The sequence below is a fragment of the Gorilla gorilla genome, chromosome 10 (assembly GCF_029281585.2).
Source record: "Gorilla gorilla gorilla isolate KB3781 chromosome 10, NHGRI_mGorGor1-v2.1_pri, whole genome shotgun sequence".
NCBI lineage: Eukaryota > Metazoa > Chordata > Mammalia > Primates > Hominidae > Gorilla > Gorilla gorilla.
In genome coordinates, this window is record NC_073234.2 from 120635548 (window position 1) to 120650791 (window position 15244).

General features: G+C 45.6%; 1 protein-coding gene across 2 annotated transcripts in view; it reads right to left on the reverse strand.

Moving 5' to 3' along the window:
- Nucleotides 1–15244, reverse strand: part of APPL2 (adaptor protein, phosphotyrosine interacting with PH domain and leucine zipper 2) — a 62975-nt gene that overhangs the window by 27361 nt on the left and 20370 nt on the right. Inside the window, exons 5-9 of one of the 2 annotated variants that reach the window (XM_004053800.5) lie at nucleotides 10627–10714; nucleotides 7560–7601; nucleotides 7373–7431; nucleotides 6461–6607; nucleotides 3109–3191 (exon numbers count right to left, since the gene is read on the reverse strand). In XM_004053800.5, coding sequence (XP_004053848.3) covers nucleotides 3109–3191; nucleotides 6461–6607; nucleotides 7373–7431; nucleotides 7560–7601; nucleotides 10627–10714 — 419 coding nt within the window. Of the gene's footprint in view, nucleotides 1–3108; nucleotides 3192–6460; nucleotides 6608–7372; nucleotides 7450–7559; nucleotides 7602–10626; nucleotides 10715–15244 lie in introns of both variants that reach the window. The other variant, XM_004053802.5, reaches the window with a different exon arrangement.

The window sequence follows — 15244 nt, forward strand, 5'->3', positions numbered from 1 at the left end:
CACCCCACCCAGTAGTGACAGTCTTGGTTACAAAGTGCTAAACACAATCTGCCCAACGGGGCCCATCCATCTGAGAAATCACAATTTAGAGGAGGTGTTCCTCTGCACTGTGTTACAGGAGACACGGCAACCACAAGGTTAAAATCAGAAGCAAATAGGGGGCCAGTGTTTCTCCACATGAGCACCTCAGGATTCTCTCTCTTCTGTAGGTAAGGAACGTTGGGCTTGGACATTCCATATTCCCCCTATGTATGTATGTATGTATGTATGTATGTATGTATGTATGTATGTATGTATGTATTTATGTGTGTATGTATCCTATCTATCTAATCTATTCATCTTGAGAGAGTCTTGCTCCGCCACCCAGGCTGGAGTGCAGTGGCATGATCTTCGCTCACTACAACCTCTGCCTCCTGGGTTCAAGCGATTCCCATGCCTCGGCCTCCCAAACAGCTGGGATTACAGGCATGCACCACCACACCCAGCTCATTTTTGTATTTTTAGTAGAGAAGGGGTTTCACCATGTTGGCCAGGCTGGTCTTCAACTCCTGGCCTCAAGTGACCCACCCATTTTGGCCTCCCAAAGTACTGGGATTACAGGTGTGAGCCACTGCTCCTGGTCAGCCCCTCTTCTTTAATGCAGCTCGATTTTGGCTTTTCTGACATTTGACTGGGATGATGAGGGACTCTACCATTGGTTGCCTTAAGACAGGTAAGCTGGAGGACAAACCTCATTAGCTTCACCTGCTTTTCACTGCCCCGGCTGAGAGAATGGAACGTGGAAGACCAAGCTCAGCACATAGAACGGGGGAGGAGAGAAGGGGAAGGAGGGACCAAGAGCCTGTCAAGAGCTCAGGGTCAGCTTTTATGGGTGAGAAACCTCTTTGAAGATGTGATACAAGAGAAGGATCCTGTCCCCAGAAAGACACGGGCACCAACGTGGCTTCTTGCGTACAACTCCAGGAGATTTTTAGTAGCTGCCCTGCCTTCCCCTCCCCCACCCCACACAGACTCAGGCTCAAACACTGGGAGCTCATCCAAGGTTCTCAGCAACCAAAGGAACAGGGTCAAAATTAACTGCTTTCAACTGGTTCTCTTCACAGATAAAACAACAAAAAAAAGCATGTATATACACACACGCACACATATATAAAATTATATATATCTGTTGATATATAGATATGAGCCGCAGAAAGGTAGAACTGTATCACTATAGGGTTAGGGAATAAAGAAAGCTCTGCAGGGTGGCTGGAAACCATGCCACGCTGTCTGGATTCCCACCACTGGGTTCTGAATCCACTCCCACCTTGAAAGCACAGAGCACCTGTGGCATCATCCCCCGGGGAAGGGCTGCACAGCTTCAGGGCCACCACCAGATCCTGCTCTGAGGCCTCCCTGGGTGGGCTGGCTGCTCATGCATGGCAATGCGGCAGCAAAACCATCCCTTGGTTTGGAGAAAAGTGGTCATATTTACTCACCAACATGAAATTTAAAATTACAGGAAAAAATAGCATTCAAAACAGTACTTTAGCTATCTGAATCAAGTGCTGCAAGGTTCAGTTTGGAAACCCCACCAGCTGCCTGTCACCCCATAACTAAATACAGCTTGTCAGACAGAGGGGGTAACTCACAGAACCAGCCCCAGCCTGCACAGAGAAGGCCATGTAGCCCGGGCGCAGACCCTGACGTTAATGCCCGGGTTGTGGTTCTCTCAGGATGGCTGGTGCTATACTTGGGTTGGCCTAATAATGGTTAATGGAAATGCTGACAAGAAGGGAAGACAGAGGCTCTAGGATCTGCAGAAAGAGGAAACCATGGCAACTCACACGCATGCGCACAAATGTCCTGCTACCCATTCAGAAAATAATCAGGTGTGTGAAAAAAACTGAGGCATAGATGGTTCTTCCAGAAACACAGAAGTGCGAGGAATTCTGAGAGTTAAAGCAGGATGAGGAAGAGACAGTGAAAGATGAGGGACGGAGGATACTTTTACAAAGTGACCATTTAATAGCCTCTCATCTTCTACCTCCTCCTAACATTCCCAGGGGCTAAGAACCAAATAAATTAAAAGGCAAGAAACTGCAATCAGATTTCACAAGTTGGTTTCTAGCATAATTATAAATAAAAGCTACATCACTCACTGCTGCCAATTATTCAGAGCTAAACAGCTCAGTGACTTTCAGGTAGGGGTATATGCTCTCAACTTGCTTTGCATCTGTCTCAATGCTCAGCACTGGTTTTTCTTGGGACTGATTATTTTTGGAGCATTTCAGATAGACTTCTACCTAGATCAATTCCCTTGTTTAGCCTTCATGAGGTGTGGTGAAATGCAACATCTTCAAGAAAATGAGCAACTTTCTCTTCGTGTATCCACATGAAATAAAATTCCTATTCATTATTTCCATTTTGTCTATTTGTCAACTACACACACACACACACACACACACACACACACACACACACACACACACGGACCTATTTCTGTACTCCAGAACTCGTGGCAAGCACTTGGGAAGCCCACGCTGTGCTCTGGATGGACCAAGCCTGAGGCTGCAGGGGCCGGGGCCCCCCCTCAGAGCTCCGTCATGGAAGCTGGGGAGGGGCGGGCGGCAGGGCGCCCACAGCCTCCAGTTAGTGTGGCAGTTACTCAACTACTGAAGACAGTGATGTTGTATTTCTTAAAATAAGCAAATACAGTTTTTAAAATTAATTCCAAAAAGGCTCTATCCCTCCTTTACCTATTATAAATTAATGCACTGGTCAGTTTCCTGAAAAGTGACAGCACTTCCATCTGCTACTGCCACGTACTCTCAAAGAAAGTCAAGAGCTCTTCTAAAACCACAGCAAAGCTAAGCTGGGTTCCCAGGCTTGTGACATGTGAAACTCCAATATTCACAACAAGAGATCTGGAGAAAACTCTGCCAATGTGCCCCAGATATTTATGAATATTGGCAGCTAAGGCAAAGGCACTGTTACCGAGCATTTCTGGGGTGGACAGAGGCTCTGTGCGACCCTCCACAGTTAGAACCCTCCCCGTGACCTCCCAGAGATGTCAGATCAGCTTGAAAGGCAAGGGGCACACAAGACCCGGCCGGAGTGCAGCATTACCTTTGAACCATGTCTGCAACGGAGGATAAAAAGCTGTCCATACGTTTGGAAAACATCTCTGCTCCCTTCTTAAAAAAGTTAATCTGAAAGATATAATTATAATATTCTGAAAATCATCCAGGGAAGTGATCAGTGAACTCACTGAAGGTGAGACAGGCAGCGTGAGGGCAGCCATCACAGCTGGCTGGCCCGCCTCGCACGCGGCACTGGCAGCATCTCTACTGAGTCTACACCTGAGCACTATGCACTTTGAAACTCAAACCACAGTTGCTGGCTTTTGGGTGCCAATGGAAGGGATTCCTTACTTCCTGTAACTCCTGTCTAATATTCACTTCCCAGAAAGTCTGGGTCCCCTGACAAACCCTGGAGGGCAGGGGTATGGGAGAGGGGAAGAAGAACATTTCTGTGTATTAGTGGCATCTGCACCATCCCACCCTGAGCAGCTCCAGTTTGCATTCTTCTACAGCCATGACTTTTACAAATCTGCCCATTAGGTATGAACTGCTCCATTTTCTGTCTGCTGGTTGGGAGGTAACAGTAACAGTTGCAAGCCTAGATGATGAAAAAAGAGAGAAAACGTTCTGTGTGAGCAAGGGTATTCTCTCACACATTAACCCGGCTCGTCTGTCTGACCTGGAAGCCTCCCTTTCCTGGCATGGTGGGCACCAAAATCGACCTCTGACCCTGAAGAGGCTAGCAGGTATTCTCAGCATAGTTCTGACGGCTTTGCATCTATTCCCCAGATTCCCTGGGAAAGCATGTATTCTAATGTGCTTAGTTATCACAGGTTAAAAACGGATGATTGTGGTCATCCTAACCCAGGTGATACATGCAGGGGACTGTTCTGGCCCCATGATCTTTAAATCATACAGAGATCACCACTGGAAATGCCATTTGGAACTTCTGAAGTGTTAAATATCAAAATGAGTATTAATCATTTAATATCATTAATTTGTTAAATCAGCACTCTGCATTTCTAATGGCACAATGTCATGGTGGCCTCCCTCTCCTTCCCCTCCCTGAACTCCTTTGGAATTTAGACTCCTAGGCCATGTCTTAGCTCCTCTGCTATTCTGTAATCTCCTTAGGGCAGGGGCTCACATAATCCCTAAGAAAAGTGGGCGAATGGATGAACGGAAGGCAGGTAAGACACTGGCTCTACAGCTGCATCACAGCCTGTCCCGTCAATATAACACTGGAGGTCACTGTTCCGTTCTCAAAAACCTGCGCACTGATTACAGAGCCTCAGTTTGCAGGCATGAGGACCGAACATGACTTCAAGGGCTGGAGAAGGCAGGAATGGAGTCCCCACACCTCCACAAAGGTGGGTGGTGCCGAGAAGCCTGATGAGTCTCCACCACAACTGCCTTAGTGAGCAGCAGGAAGTGCTATGTTCATGGAACCATCAGCTCACAGAGGCTGGGGCTCAATAAACCCTGATTGCCAAGGTCGGATGAGGCAGGAGGACAGCTAATGCTTCTGAATCATCCAGAAGATCACTCCACGGTGCCAGGCAACAAACTTGTCTAGAAGGAGCTATTGTTTCCATCAGCATTTAAAAATGATGCATAGGGAAAGGGCCTACTTGGTCCTGTGTCTTGAAATCTGGATATGAAAAATGAAAGATGCCATTCTCAGCTCTCAACAATGATGCTCCTGCCACCGAATAATGACGGTGTGCTCTGCTGTTCCCCCAGAACTGGGGCTACATGTGTGCTATGGTACCCACAGCTCCTCTTCTCCCTCTGTGGCCAGAGCACTCACTTAAGAGAGTCCAGGCTGGGAGCAGTGAGGTAGTCCTTGGCCATGAATGAGAATGAAACCAGCTGGTGTCAAGCTTGTCCTGTAGGCCTTGCAGGACACCCTCTTATCAAACAAGTTCTACAGCACTGACCGATCAGGACCAGAGCTGATCATCCTTCCAAGATGCTAGATCTGAGACCCTTCCTGACCCTAGGCCTCTGACTGAGCAAGGCTACGGCCCCAGAGGGATGGCGTCAATCCAGGAGGAGTTAACTAAAGAGAACAAAGAGAGCCCCGGCATTCTCTAATATGGCAAGGCCATCTGCCAGCTGCGATACTGCCTGCAGGAGAGGGGAGGGCAACAGTATGAGTTACTGCACACCTGTGTGCACAAGTGCCCATCATAAGCACCTGGACAGCTCCCAAGATCTGCTGAGGACTGATGACGCCCACAGCTGGGTGGTGCTACTTCACTCAGAAGACACAGAAAGACTTTATCGCTCTATTTAAGTATCACTTCCAAAGGCACAGGCTGACTTCAGTGAACTCACCATTCAACAACCTAACAACTAGATTAAGAAGGAAGACAACTGAGCTTGGATATCTTCCGAACCCATTTCCCATTTGCCCTGAGAGTACTGTTCTGGCAGTGAGCTGCACTTTTTTTCTCTAAACAGGAAATGGGTTAAAGCTCCTCTCTCATTCCCCTTTTTGTTGAATGACACTGACGTGAAGTTTTTGTTTTTTAATATATGTGCCTTAAAAATGTATTATAGAAGTATTAGATGTTCATATATCAGGTATTTTTAAGTTGGTGACTTTTTCTTAATAACATTTTGCTTCCTTGCATCCCCTTCTGTTCCTAGATTGTCAACTGAGAGAAGATTCCTGGGTGCCTTTCTCACGGGCCAAAGGATGGCTTTGGAGACAATGTGAGTGGGGCAAACGCAGGATGGGGTGGAAAGTGAGGGGGTGGTGCCATCAGCCTCACACTCACGGTCACTCTTGTCTCCGCCGCACTGGTGCCACTACAGTCAACTCCCCATCCTTAAAGTAGAGCCTCTCTTAAGACAAATATTCAGCCAACCATTAAATAGGAGGATAGAAACCCAATAAATAAAGGAGACCTCATAAAGCACTGGCAACGTTTCCCCATGCCCAGATGTTAAGGTGCTGGGATCACCTAGGAGAGGTGCACCTGAGGAGCCAGCAGAGGGGGGGCCTTACTACAGGCAGCAAGGAGTGCCGGGAATCCTGCGTGACAGGCGAGCTATCCCAACCCCAGTGGTAGCTGCTTCTAGGAGGACTGCACCCAGCTGGCTTTCATTTGGATTAGAAAAAAAGGGCCACACAGGCTCTTCCCCAAGAGAGGCTTGGGACCCAGGCCTCATTTCCTGAACATATGGCCTAACTCGAGGCCAATGCATGTCCAGCTGAAGATGACCCAGCTCAACTGGAAGCTGTCCAAGTGCTGAATCCCACAAAGTTGCCAGGGAGATTGTGCATTTATGTTTCTTTCTACGACGATGCTTCAGTGTCTCCTGCGTGCCCTCTCAGCAGAACGCCACAGCTAGCTTAGGTTTCAGCCCTCAGGGAGGGAATCCCCTACCTGTCCATGGGCAAAGCCTATCATGGGCTCCATCATGGCCATTTGCTTTCTGTACTGCAGCGCGTTGAGGGCACAGTAGTACTGAAGGGAGGAGAGGTGCTGCTTCCGCCGGGCCGCGGCCACCTCTTTTCCAACTTCGGTCTTCACCTGGTTAAAAGGTGAAAGGAAAACTTCAAGTTGTCTACTGTACGTGACAATTCTGCAAAAGCGTGCGCTTCAAAATGTGTGTTTATGCATTATAACCATTTTTGTGACAAATATAACAAAACACAGATAAGGCTGCACTTCAACTTTCTAAAAAATCCAAATTAAAAATATGCAAGAAACAGCATCTCAGTGCTCATGAGGCCGCAGTGAGGTGAAGCCTGTACCCTCCTGGGAGCAGTGCAAAGTCCTACAGTCCTTCAGGACAACAATATGGCAGCATGTACTGAAGAAGGCTGCAGACATTCTAGTTCACTCATAAGACTGTATGCCAAGGAAATAATTTAGCCCAAGGAAATCATGTAACAGAAGTAAAAAGTTATATGCATGAAAATAGTCAATATTATCTAGAGTAGCGAAGGTCCTAGAAAGCATGGGTTAAAGAATCAGAGTCAACACTTGGGGCAAGGAGTTCAAGTGACCTGGGTGATAAATGAGTCAGACGAGGCAGCAAGCTGAAGTTAAAACCCCTGTGTGATCATAATCTTACAATGGCTCTAAGCTGGTGTTTAATAAACCAGTTTGAAAAGACAGAATAGAGAAGTGGAGGTCTACTTATAAGATTTGGAATGAACAATTTTAAAAGTCCATGTATAGTTAAAAAAAAAAAAATAACCACGCACCCTTTCATGCCATAAATTCACAAGAGGAAGGCATGAAAGGCCTTTATGTAAATGAAGTGAAAAACAACATGTAAAGTATTCTTACCTTCTCATTCTCCTTTTTCTTAGGCAGCCTGCTGTATTTTGCCATTGAGAGGTCATGCTCTAAAAATAAACAGACATCTGAACACCCAGGGGGGTCAGGGTCGAAAGGGAAGAACATTCATTGGGGGTCTCCTCCCCGCCACAGTAAGCCCACACACCCACACACCAGGAATGGAGAAGGTGCCTACCATTGCTAGCGAGTCCAAATAGATCCTTTAAAGTGCTTACTTCTGAAAAGGAGAAAAGGGACCATCTTAGAGCAATGAAAAATAAAACATGCCAACCCAGAGCTCTGCACTTTCCCCTGAAAATAAGAGAATATGCGTGCAAGGGAAGCCCCTGCACCCTCAGTCCCTGGCTCTCACAGGCTGGCCCAGAGGCTGGGACCCGGGCTCACTGGAACATACGGCTTCAACCATGCCCCACACCCAGTGACCCTGATGGCCTGAGCAGCCCTGCCTCTCCACATAGCGCTGAGGGTCTGTGAGGGAGAGGGCACGCCGGGGAGGTGGGCCGGACAGTGTGGTGGACAGGTACTTTTCATGGAGACCTGGAGTATAAACTTAAGTTCTGATGCCTCAGCCTCCAAATAGAGTGTCTTAATACATCTTTCTACACCCAGAACCTAGAAGCTTCCTGTGTTGCCATTTTAATATCTGACTTACTGGAGTCATCCCTGGACAAAGGAATACGCGGTGCTTGTATTAATGAAAAACGTGACACAATCTAGCATACTGTAGTTGCGACAAGCCAACACCAATAACTATTACTCCGAGTGAGTGCCACACCCATCATGCACAGAGATGGCTGAACCAAGCCCAAGACCAAAAATCCAAAAAGATCATTGAGAGCAGTGACCGTCCAAGGTTAGAAACTTAAAAACACAACGATTGATACCTAAAAGTGACACTTTCTACAATTCTAAAACAATCCATTTTCATTTTATCAAACAAAGCAAAGCCATTCACATCTATGTTGGTTATACTAGTTTTCAATTTGCCTCCAAACTGCCTCCAGCTTTTAAATGCTCTTCGCGTTATTCATACTCTTTTGGTATCAGGCTACTTTCTGCCCTTTCCTGCCTGCATTTTTCTTTCTCTCTCCCATCTTTTACTTCTTGTTGGAGTCAAGTTTTAGGTTTCTTTACTTATCAATTTTAAGTAGTTTCCTTAATATCTCTTGCGTTCTCTTCATTCAGATTATGTACTTGTGTTGGTGAGTGAATAAAGGCCGAGAAACGTAAGATAAAACACCACTGTCTAGGCAGAGGGGAGATCAGATTCTAATTTGGTCTGATGTTGACTCAGGTATGACCTGGGGCCAAATACTTCAAAGTGAGGTCCTGATGGCATCAGAAAAGGATGTTTAACCTTTTTCAAAGATACTAAGAAGATTCCTTCTTACTACTAACGAGCAGTTTTATTCCACTTAAAAAAATCACCATCCTGGGCAAATACTACTCATCCACATTTGGGGTCACTCTGGATTAATGGAGGCCACTGTCATTAATGCTGCTGGGCACTCTCTATTCTAGTTCTGCCTCCCATAAGCAAACCTGAAAGACATAAATCTGACAACATAGGTCTTAGGAGATGATTATTTTCTTTCAAACGGACTTGGAGTTTGTTTTTAAAATGACATCCCGTTCACTTCTAATGATTTTATTTAGAGAAAACCCTTCAAAAAAATGCACCCACTAAGGCATTCAGTGAGGACAGAATCATCAGCAGATGACTGAGGCAAGCATGTTTTAGCTTCCTATGCAATGACAGATGAGCAACACTAAAAAGCACTAAAATTCCTGCTTTGTTTAATCAAGGTTTCCCTTTATGCAAGCAAATGGAGGTATTACTTGTTATTTTTTATTTATTAAGTTTTAGTGCTGCCAAACTGACCTTAGGTAGAGTTTATGCCAGTTCTATCCTTGTTCCTTAGCCTCAGGTGACACCAACACAGGGGATCTCAAAGCAAGGGAGGAAAATCTTCACCCTTTTTTTTTTTTTGAGATGGAGTCTCGCTCTGTCGCCTGGGCTGAAATGCAGTGGCGTGATCTCGGCTCACTGCAACCTCCACCTCCCGGGTTCAAGCGATTCTCCTGCCTCAGCCTCCCGAGTAGCTGGGACTACAGGCATGCGCCACCATGCCCGGCTAATTTTTTATAGTTTTAGTAGAGACGAGGTTTCACCGTGTTAGCCAGGATGGTCTCGATCTCCTGACCTCGTGATCCGCCCGCCTCAGCCTCCCGAAGTGCTGGGATTACAGGCATGAGCCACTGCGCCCGGCCAATCTTTACCTTTAAGACTTGTCTTTAGATTTACTGCAACCTTCTCCGCCCCAACCCCCGCCGCAAAAAAAGCTTAAAGTGATATATTTTTAAAGAGTAAGTAATATACTGACCAGATCTTATAGCATTCAGGTTTAGGCTTTTTTGGGGCCAGCAACTTGTTTATATCAGTGTTCTAGAAAATGTAATTCTTAAACTCTAAGTAATAAATACTTCCAATGAAGAGAGAATAGGACTAGAAAATGTGGAGTCCCTTTTCTAACATCAGCTAAGTTTTTTCAAGATTATTCATGCTTTTTTATGTGCATTTTGTGACTACTTTGATTTCTAAGAAATATAAAATTGTCCTAACGCTTTATTTTAGTTGAAGAACCAAAATTAGTCCAAAAGGACAACTAAGTTTTCTGACTGACTCACAGATTCCCTTACTCACTAACTGGTAGTTCCATAAGAGCAGTCCCCATCCATCGTTCACAGCTGCATCCCCAGAGTCTAGCACAGAGAAAGCATGGTTCCTATCCCGTCTTCCCCTTTCTCCAAGCCCCCGCTTTCCATTCCAAAGCATTCACGGTTCCCCCAAGAACAGCATGACTTTACAAATGTCCCCTAATCTGGAACACAGCCTTAATGTCATTTTTCAAAACCCAGCTCAGAGATCACCTTCTTCAGGAAGCCGTCCCTAGCACGCCTTTCTGTGTGCTGTTTCTACTCCTGTGCGTCTCTGTCCTGCTACCCTCAGCAAATGACATTACAACGATCTGTTTCCACACCTGTCTTCTCACTGGCCTGTGATCTCCTTTAGGTGAGCCGGGAACATAGTGGGAAGTCAGTAAAAGTTCACTGAATTGAACTGCTCAAAAAGAAAGGCATTTCTCAGCGATCCACACATTGAAAGAAATGCAGTAAGAATTATTATGAAATGCATTACACAATATTTTGAAGGTAACTGGCATTGAACTCAGTTACTTTACCTGTGAGATCCTTTTCTCGGAATTGTATGATAGGTAGAACCATTGTGTCTGCCAACTGTTTAGCCAGCTCTGTATGGAGAAGATTAAGCTGAAAGAAAGAGAATGGTATTCAAGTAAATTAAATACATTATTATTATTGACATAGTCTCATTTCACCAAGGAATCACACTGAACACTTCCGTGTGGTCACAGAGCTCAGGCAGACTTCCTCAGCAAGTAAGTACCCTTCATAAAGCAGTAAATGATATTGGCCTAGAAGCATGAAAAATGAAATGCAAGGTTCTAACTGACCAGGGCACCAATGAAGCTTGCTAACAGAGTGTCTGGGCCCACAGTTACCCTGTTCACTGGGCAGACTCTGCTTCTTCTGTGTTCCCACTCTGGGCCCCACCCCACTGGAGAATCCTAATGCCTGGATGTGCCTGCAGAGAACACAGCCAGCTGTCAGTGCTGTCATGGCTCAGGACCTCGCCAGGCTGCTCGACTCTCTCACTCTCCAGGGAGGCTGAAGCCACGCCTGAAAGATGGGCCTGCTGGAAGCCTACTCGCCTGAAAACCACGGTCAGCTATGGGCCTGGAAGTGACTTTGGAGAAAGAATACTCCCTAACGGCTGGGCGTGGTAGCTCACGCCTGTAATCCCAGCACTTTGGGAGGCTGAGGCAGGTGGATCATGAGGTCAGGAGATCGAGACCATCCTCGCTAGCACAGTGAAATCCTGTCTCTACTAAAAATACAAAAAATTAGCCAGCATGGTGGCGGGCGCCTGTAGTCCCAGCTATGCGGGAGGCTGAGGCAGGAGAATGGTGTGAACCCGGGAGGTGGAGCTTGTAGTGAGCCGAGATCGTGCCACTGCAGTTCAGCCTGGGTGACAGAGCGAGACTCCATCTCAAAAAAAAAAAAAAAAAAAAAGAATACTTCCTACCAAAACAACTCTGCCAGATTTCAGACCTTTAGTCTAGAAAAGGACCTGAGAATAAGATAACTGCATTTGGATGTGATGCTCCTCACCAGATGATTTTAACAGCCCTTGACTCTTTCTCCCCTTCTACCTCAAGGACTCAGTAAATTCTATCTTTGTAAATTATCTAGGAGAAATAAAAATTATCCCTATTAGTGCATTTTTGAGTACTTTTTGCATGCCAGCTTTATACGCTCAATACTAAGTAGTTCTCACCCATTCTGTGAGTTAGGTATTATTTATCATCACCACTTTACAGACATGCAAATAGCTCTACAAATCCAGAGGGCAAATAAACAGCATAGCTGGGCTTTTAATCTGGGGCTGGTGAGATCTAAGATTCGTTTACTTTCCACTACATAGCCTGGGATACAGAATTTGTCCTTTATGCTCACATGTTTGGGAATCTAGACGTTGGCAATGAATACAGTGGAAGGGATCTTCCCACTAGACCACAGACTTCCAGATATTTTGGGATTCCTGCTGGGTGACTAAGGGGAAATCACCCAGCAATCATTTTTGGATTCAACATGTGGCAAAGTTTCTTTTAGCAGTGCTGGCAGTCACGCATATTCATCAACCTTCTGCACACGCGTCTCCCAACAGATCTGGTCCTTCGAGGCTGTGGCTTCAGAGGCCACTCTTATAAGCTTAAAGACTTGCCTAAGGTCAACCATTTGCCAGGCAAGGAAGCACCGGGGCAAGCTGCTAACACTTTCCCTATTGCTCAACCAAGTCAAAGCATGGCAGCTGTATTTGGGGGTAACACAGGAAGACAGCCATGCCAGTAAATGCCTTCAGAACAGAATGTGATGACTACTTTTCCAGAATAACTTCTATAAGAAAGGTACTGTTTTTCATTAACAGTTAACAGGCTCTGTGCTTGACGCTTTGAGAGACATTTAATTCAATCAATATAATAGCCCAATTAAGTGGGCCTTGCTGATGCCATATAAGACGGAGAAACCAAAACTCAGAAAGATTAAGTGTCTTTCCAATGGTTATGCACTACAGAAATGGTACATTTCCCAGCTACTCATTTTCTCCCCAAGAATTAAGGGGGTTATGTCATCAGCTTTTAACATGGGGCTTTTGAGCTGTGAGTTGTACAGGATAATCACTGCTGACCAGAGCACCTTCACTCAGGAGAATGGAAGGGGCATGCACCCACCTCTCACAACTTTAGCATCACCATATAGAAAATGGGGACAACAGCATCTTCCTTGCATGGCTAAGGCATGTGAGGACAAGACAGTGACATGAACAGGACACACTCAGAGCAGAGTGCCTGGCATACATGCTCGGTCTTCAATCAGTGGATTCTAATGACAATGACATCCTGTCTCAGGTGCACTCAAAGGAAGTGGTCCAGAAACTCTGCTTTTAGGGAAATCACCATGTGTGGAAATCTCTGTGTGACTTATAACATGGAAGATCTCATTCCAATGCATTCTATCAGATGTAAGCCACATAAATTTCTACTTTTTGTTGAACTTTCCTGTAATTTCTGAGTCAAATAACTTGCCTTAAAATTTTTTCAACCTGGTTTAGGCCCAGGTAGAGAGAACAGCTACTCTCCTCTTCCCAGATTTAGGCCCCACCTGGGCTAACTGCTATCACTCTCTGGGTCTTTACATCAAAAGGTTTGTTTGAAAACTCCTTGCAGAGCTAACTCTTCCAGGGTGCCATGATACTACCTGTAACAACCACACTTCCGGTTGGGCGTGGTGGCTCACACCTGTAATCTCAGCACTTTGGGAGGCTGAGGCAGGCAGATCACCTGACGTCAGGAGTTCAAGACCAGCCCGACCAACATGGAGAAACCCCGTCTCTACTAAAAATACAAAATTGGCCGGGCGTGGTGGTGCATGCCTGTAATCCCAGCTGCTTGGAAAGGCTGAGGCAGGAGAGTTGCTTGAACCCGGGAGGCAGAGGTTGCCGTAAGCCAGGATCGTGCCATTGCACTCCAGCCTGGGCAATAAGAGCAAAACTCTGTCTCAAAAAATAAAAACCATACTTCCATCCTTTGGGAACTATTCACTCCCTACTAAAACAATCATCACTCCTGCCCATGACAACGTGGTTGTAAGTAAATATTTTAAACTGGAAATCTTGCTTCTGGGGTTTCGACAACTAACCGCGTTTCCTTAGCAACTCTCTTCTCAAGCAAACATGTGACTCAGGGGTGTAGTCTATTGCTTCTCGCCCTGGGTTATCTTTCTACTGTTAATTAAGGAAAACTCTTCCCCAACCTTCCAAAAATCACTTTTGCTCCTCTATAATCACATCTTCTATGTATCTTTTATCCATTTCAACACATCTGAGAGAGAGCCACACAGTGCGTGTGATATCATGATATAATAAAAAATATGTATTTGGTCTTTGCCCCCAGTTCTTGGCACAGAGCTCTGAAAACCCTTGTAATTTCCCGATCAATAGAAGTGCTAGGAGCATATTTTGTTATAATATTTGGTCTTTGACCCCAGTTTCTGACACAGAGTTCCTAATCCTTTGGAATTTCCTGGATGATGGGAGTGTCTTTTGTTCTGATGAGGCAACTCCTGGTGGCCTCCAGGATAGGGGCCGGTCACCAGAAACACCAAACCACGATTATGAGCTTGGAGCTTTCAGCCCCGCCCCCATCTTCCAGGAATGGGAGAGAGCTGGAAGTTGATCACATCTATGTGATGAAGCTGCCAATAAAAATACCTGAACTGCAGGCTTTGGAGAGCTTCCAGGTCGTTAAAACACCTGGCAGAGCCCAGAGGGGTGACGTCCCCAGAGAGGGCATGGAAGTTCCACGCCGCCTCCCCTGTACCTTGCCCTATGTATCACTTCATCTGGCTGTTCATCTGTGTCCTCTGTAATATCCTTTATAATAAAGGTAAATTTAAGTGTTTCCCTGATTTGTGGGCCATTCTAGAAAATAATCAAATCCCAGGGGGATGTTGCAGGAACCCCTAGTTTATAGCTCGTTTGTCAGAAGTACCAGAGGCCTAGACTTGCAATTGGCATCTGAAGTGTGGGGGAGGGGGTAGTCCGGCGGGATCATGCCCTTAACTTGTGGGATCTGAGGCTATCTCCAGGTAGATATGTCGGAATTGAGTTAAATTGTAGGACAGCCAGTTAGTGTCACAGAATTGCTTGATGTGGGGAAAACCCACACATTTTGGTGACCAAAGTGTGCTGAGTGCTGAAAGTATAGAAAGAGAATGAGTTTGTCTTTTTCCTACTGTTTAGTAGGGTAGAGGACAAAGCCCAATAAAAATCATATGACGTGTTCACTTTTACATCCCCAGTGCCTAGAACAGCGTCTGCTAAATACGAGGTCATCAATAAATGTTTGTTGAATAAATAATGGCTTGTTGAACTGGTTTGTTGAATAAACGAAAATGCAATCAGTACAGTTTTATATGAATGTTAGTTTCTCATTTTGTAAACTGCAGATCAACAACTGGTCAGTTAAACGGCATCTGCACACTCCTTTATGTTTATTCTTTATCATGATTTTTTGAGTATTCAAACTCCTTAAAAGATGGAACTATTTGGCCAGGCGCGGTGGCTCATGCCTGTAATCTCAGCACTTTGGGATGCCGAGGTGGGCGGATCACAAGGTCAGAAGACCGAGACCATCCTGGCTAACACGGTGAAACCCTACT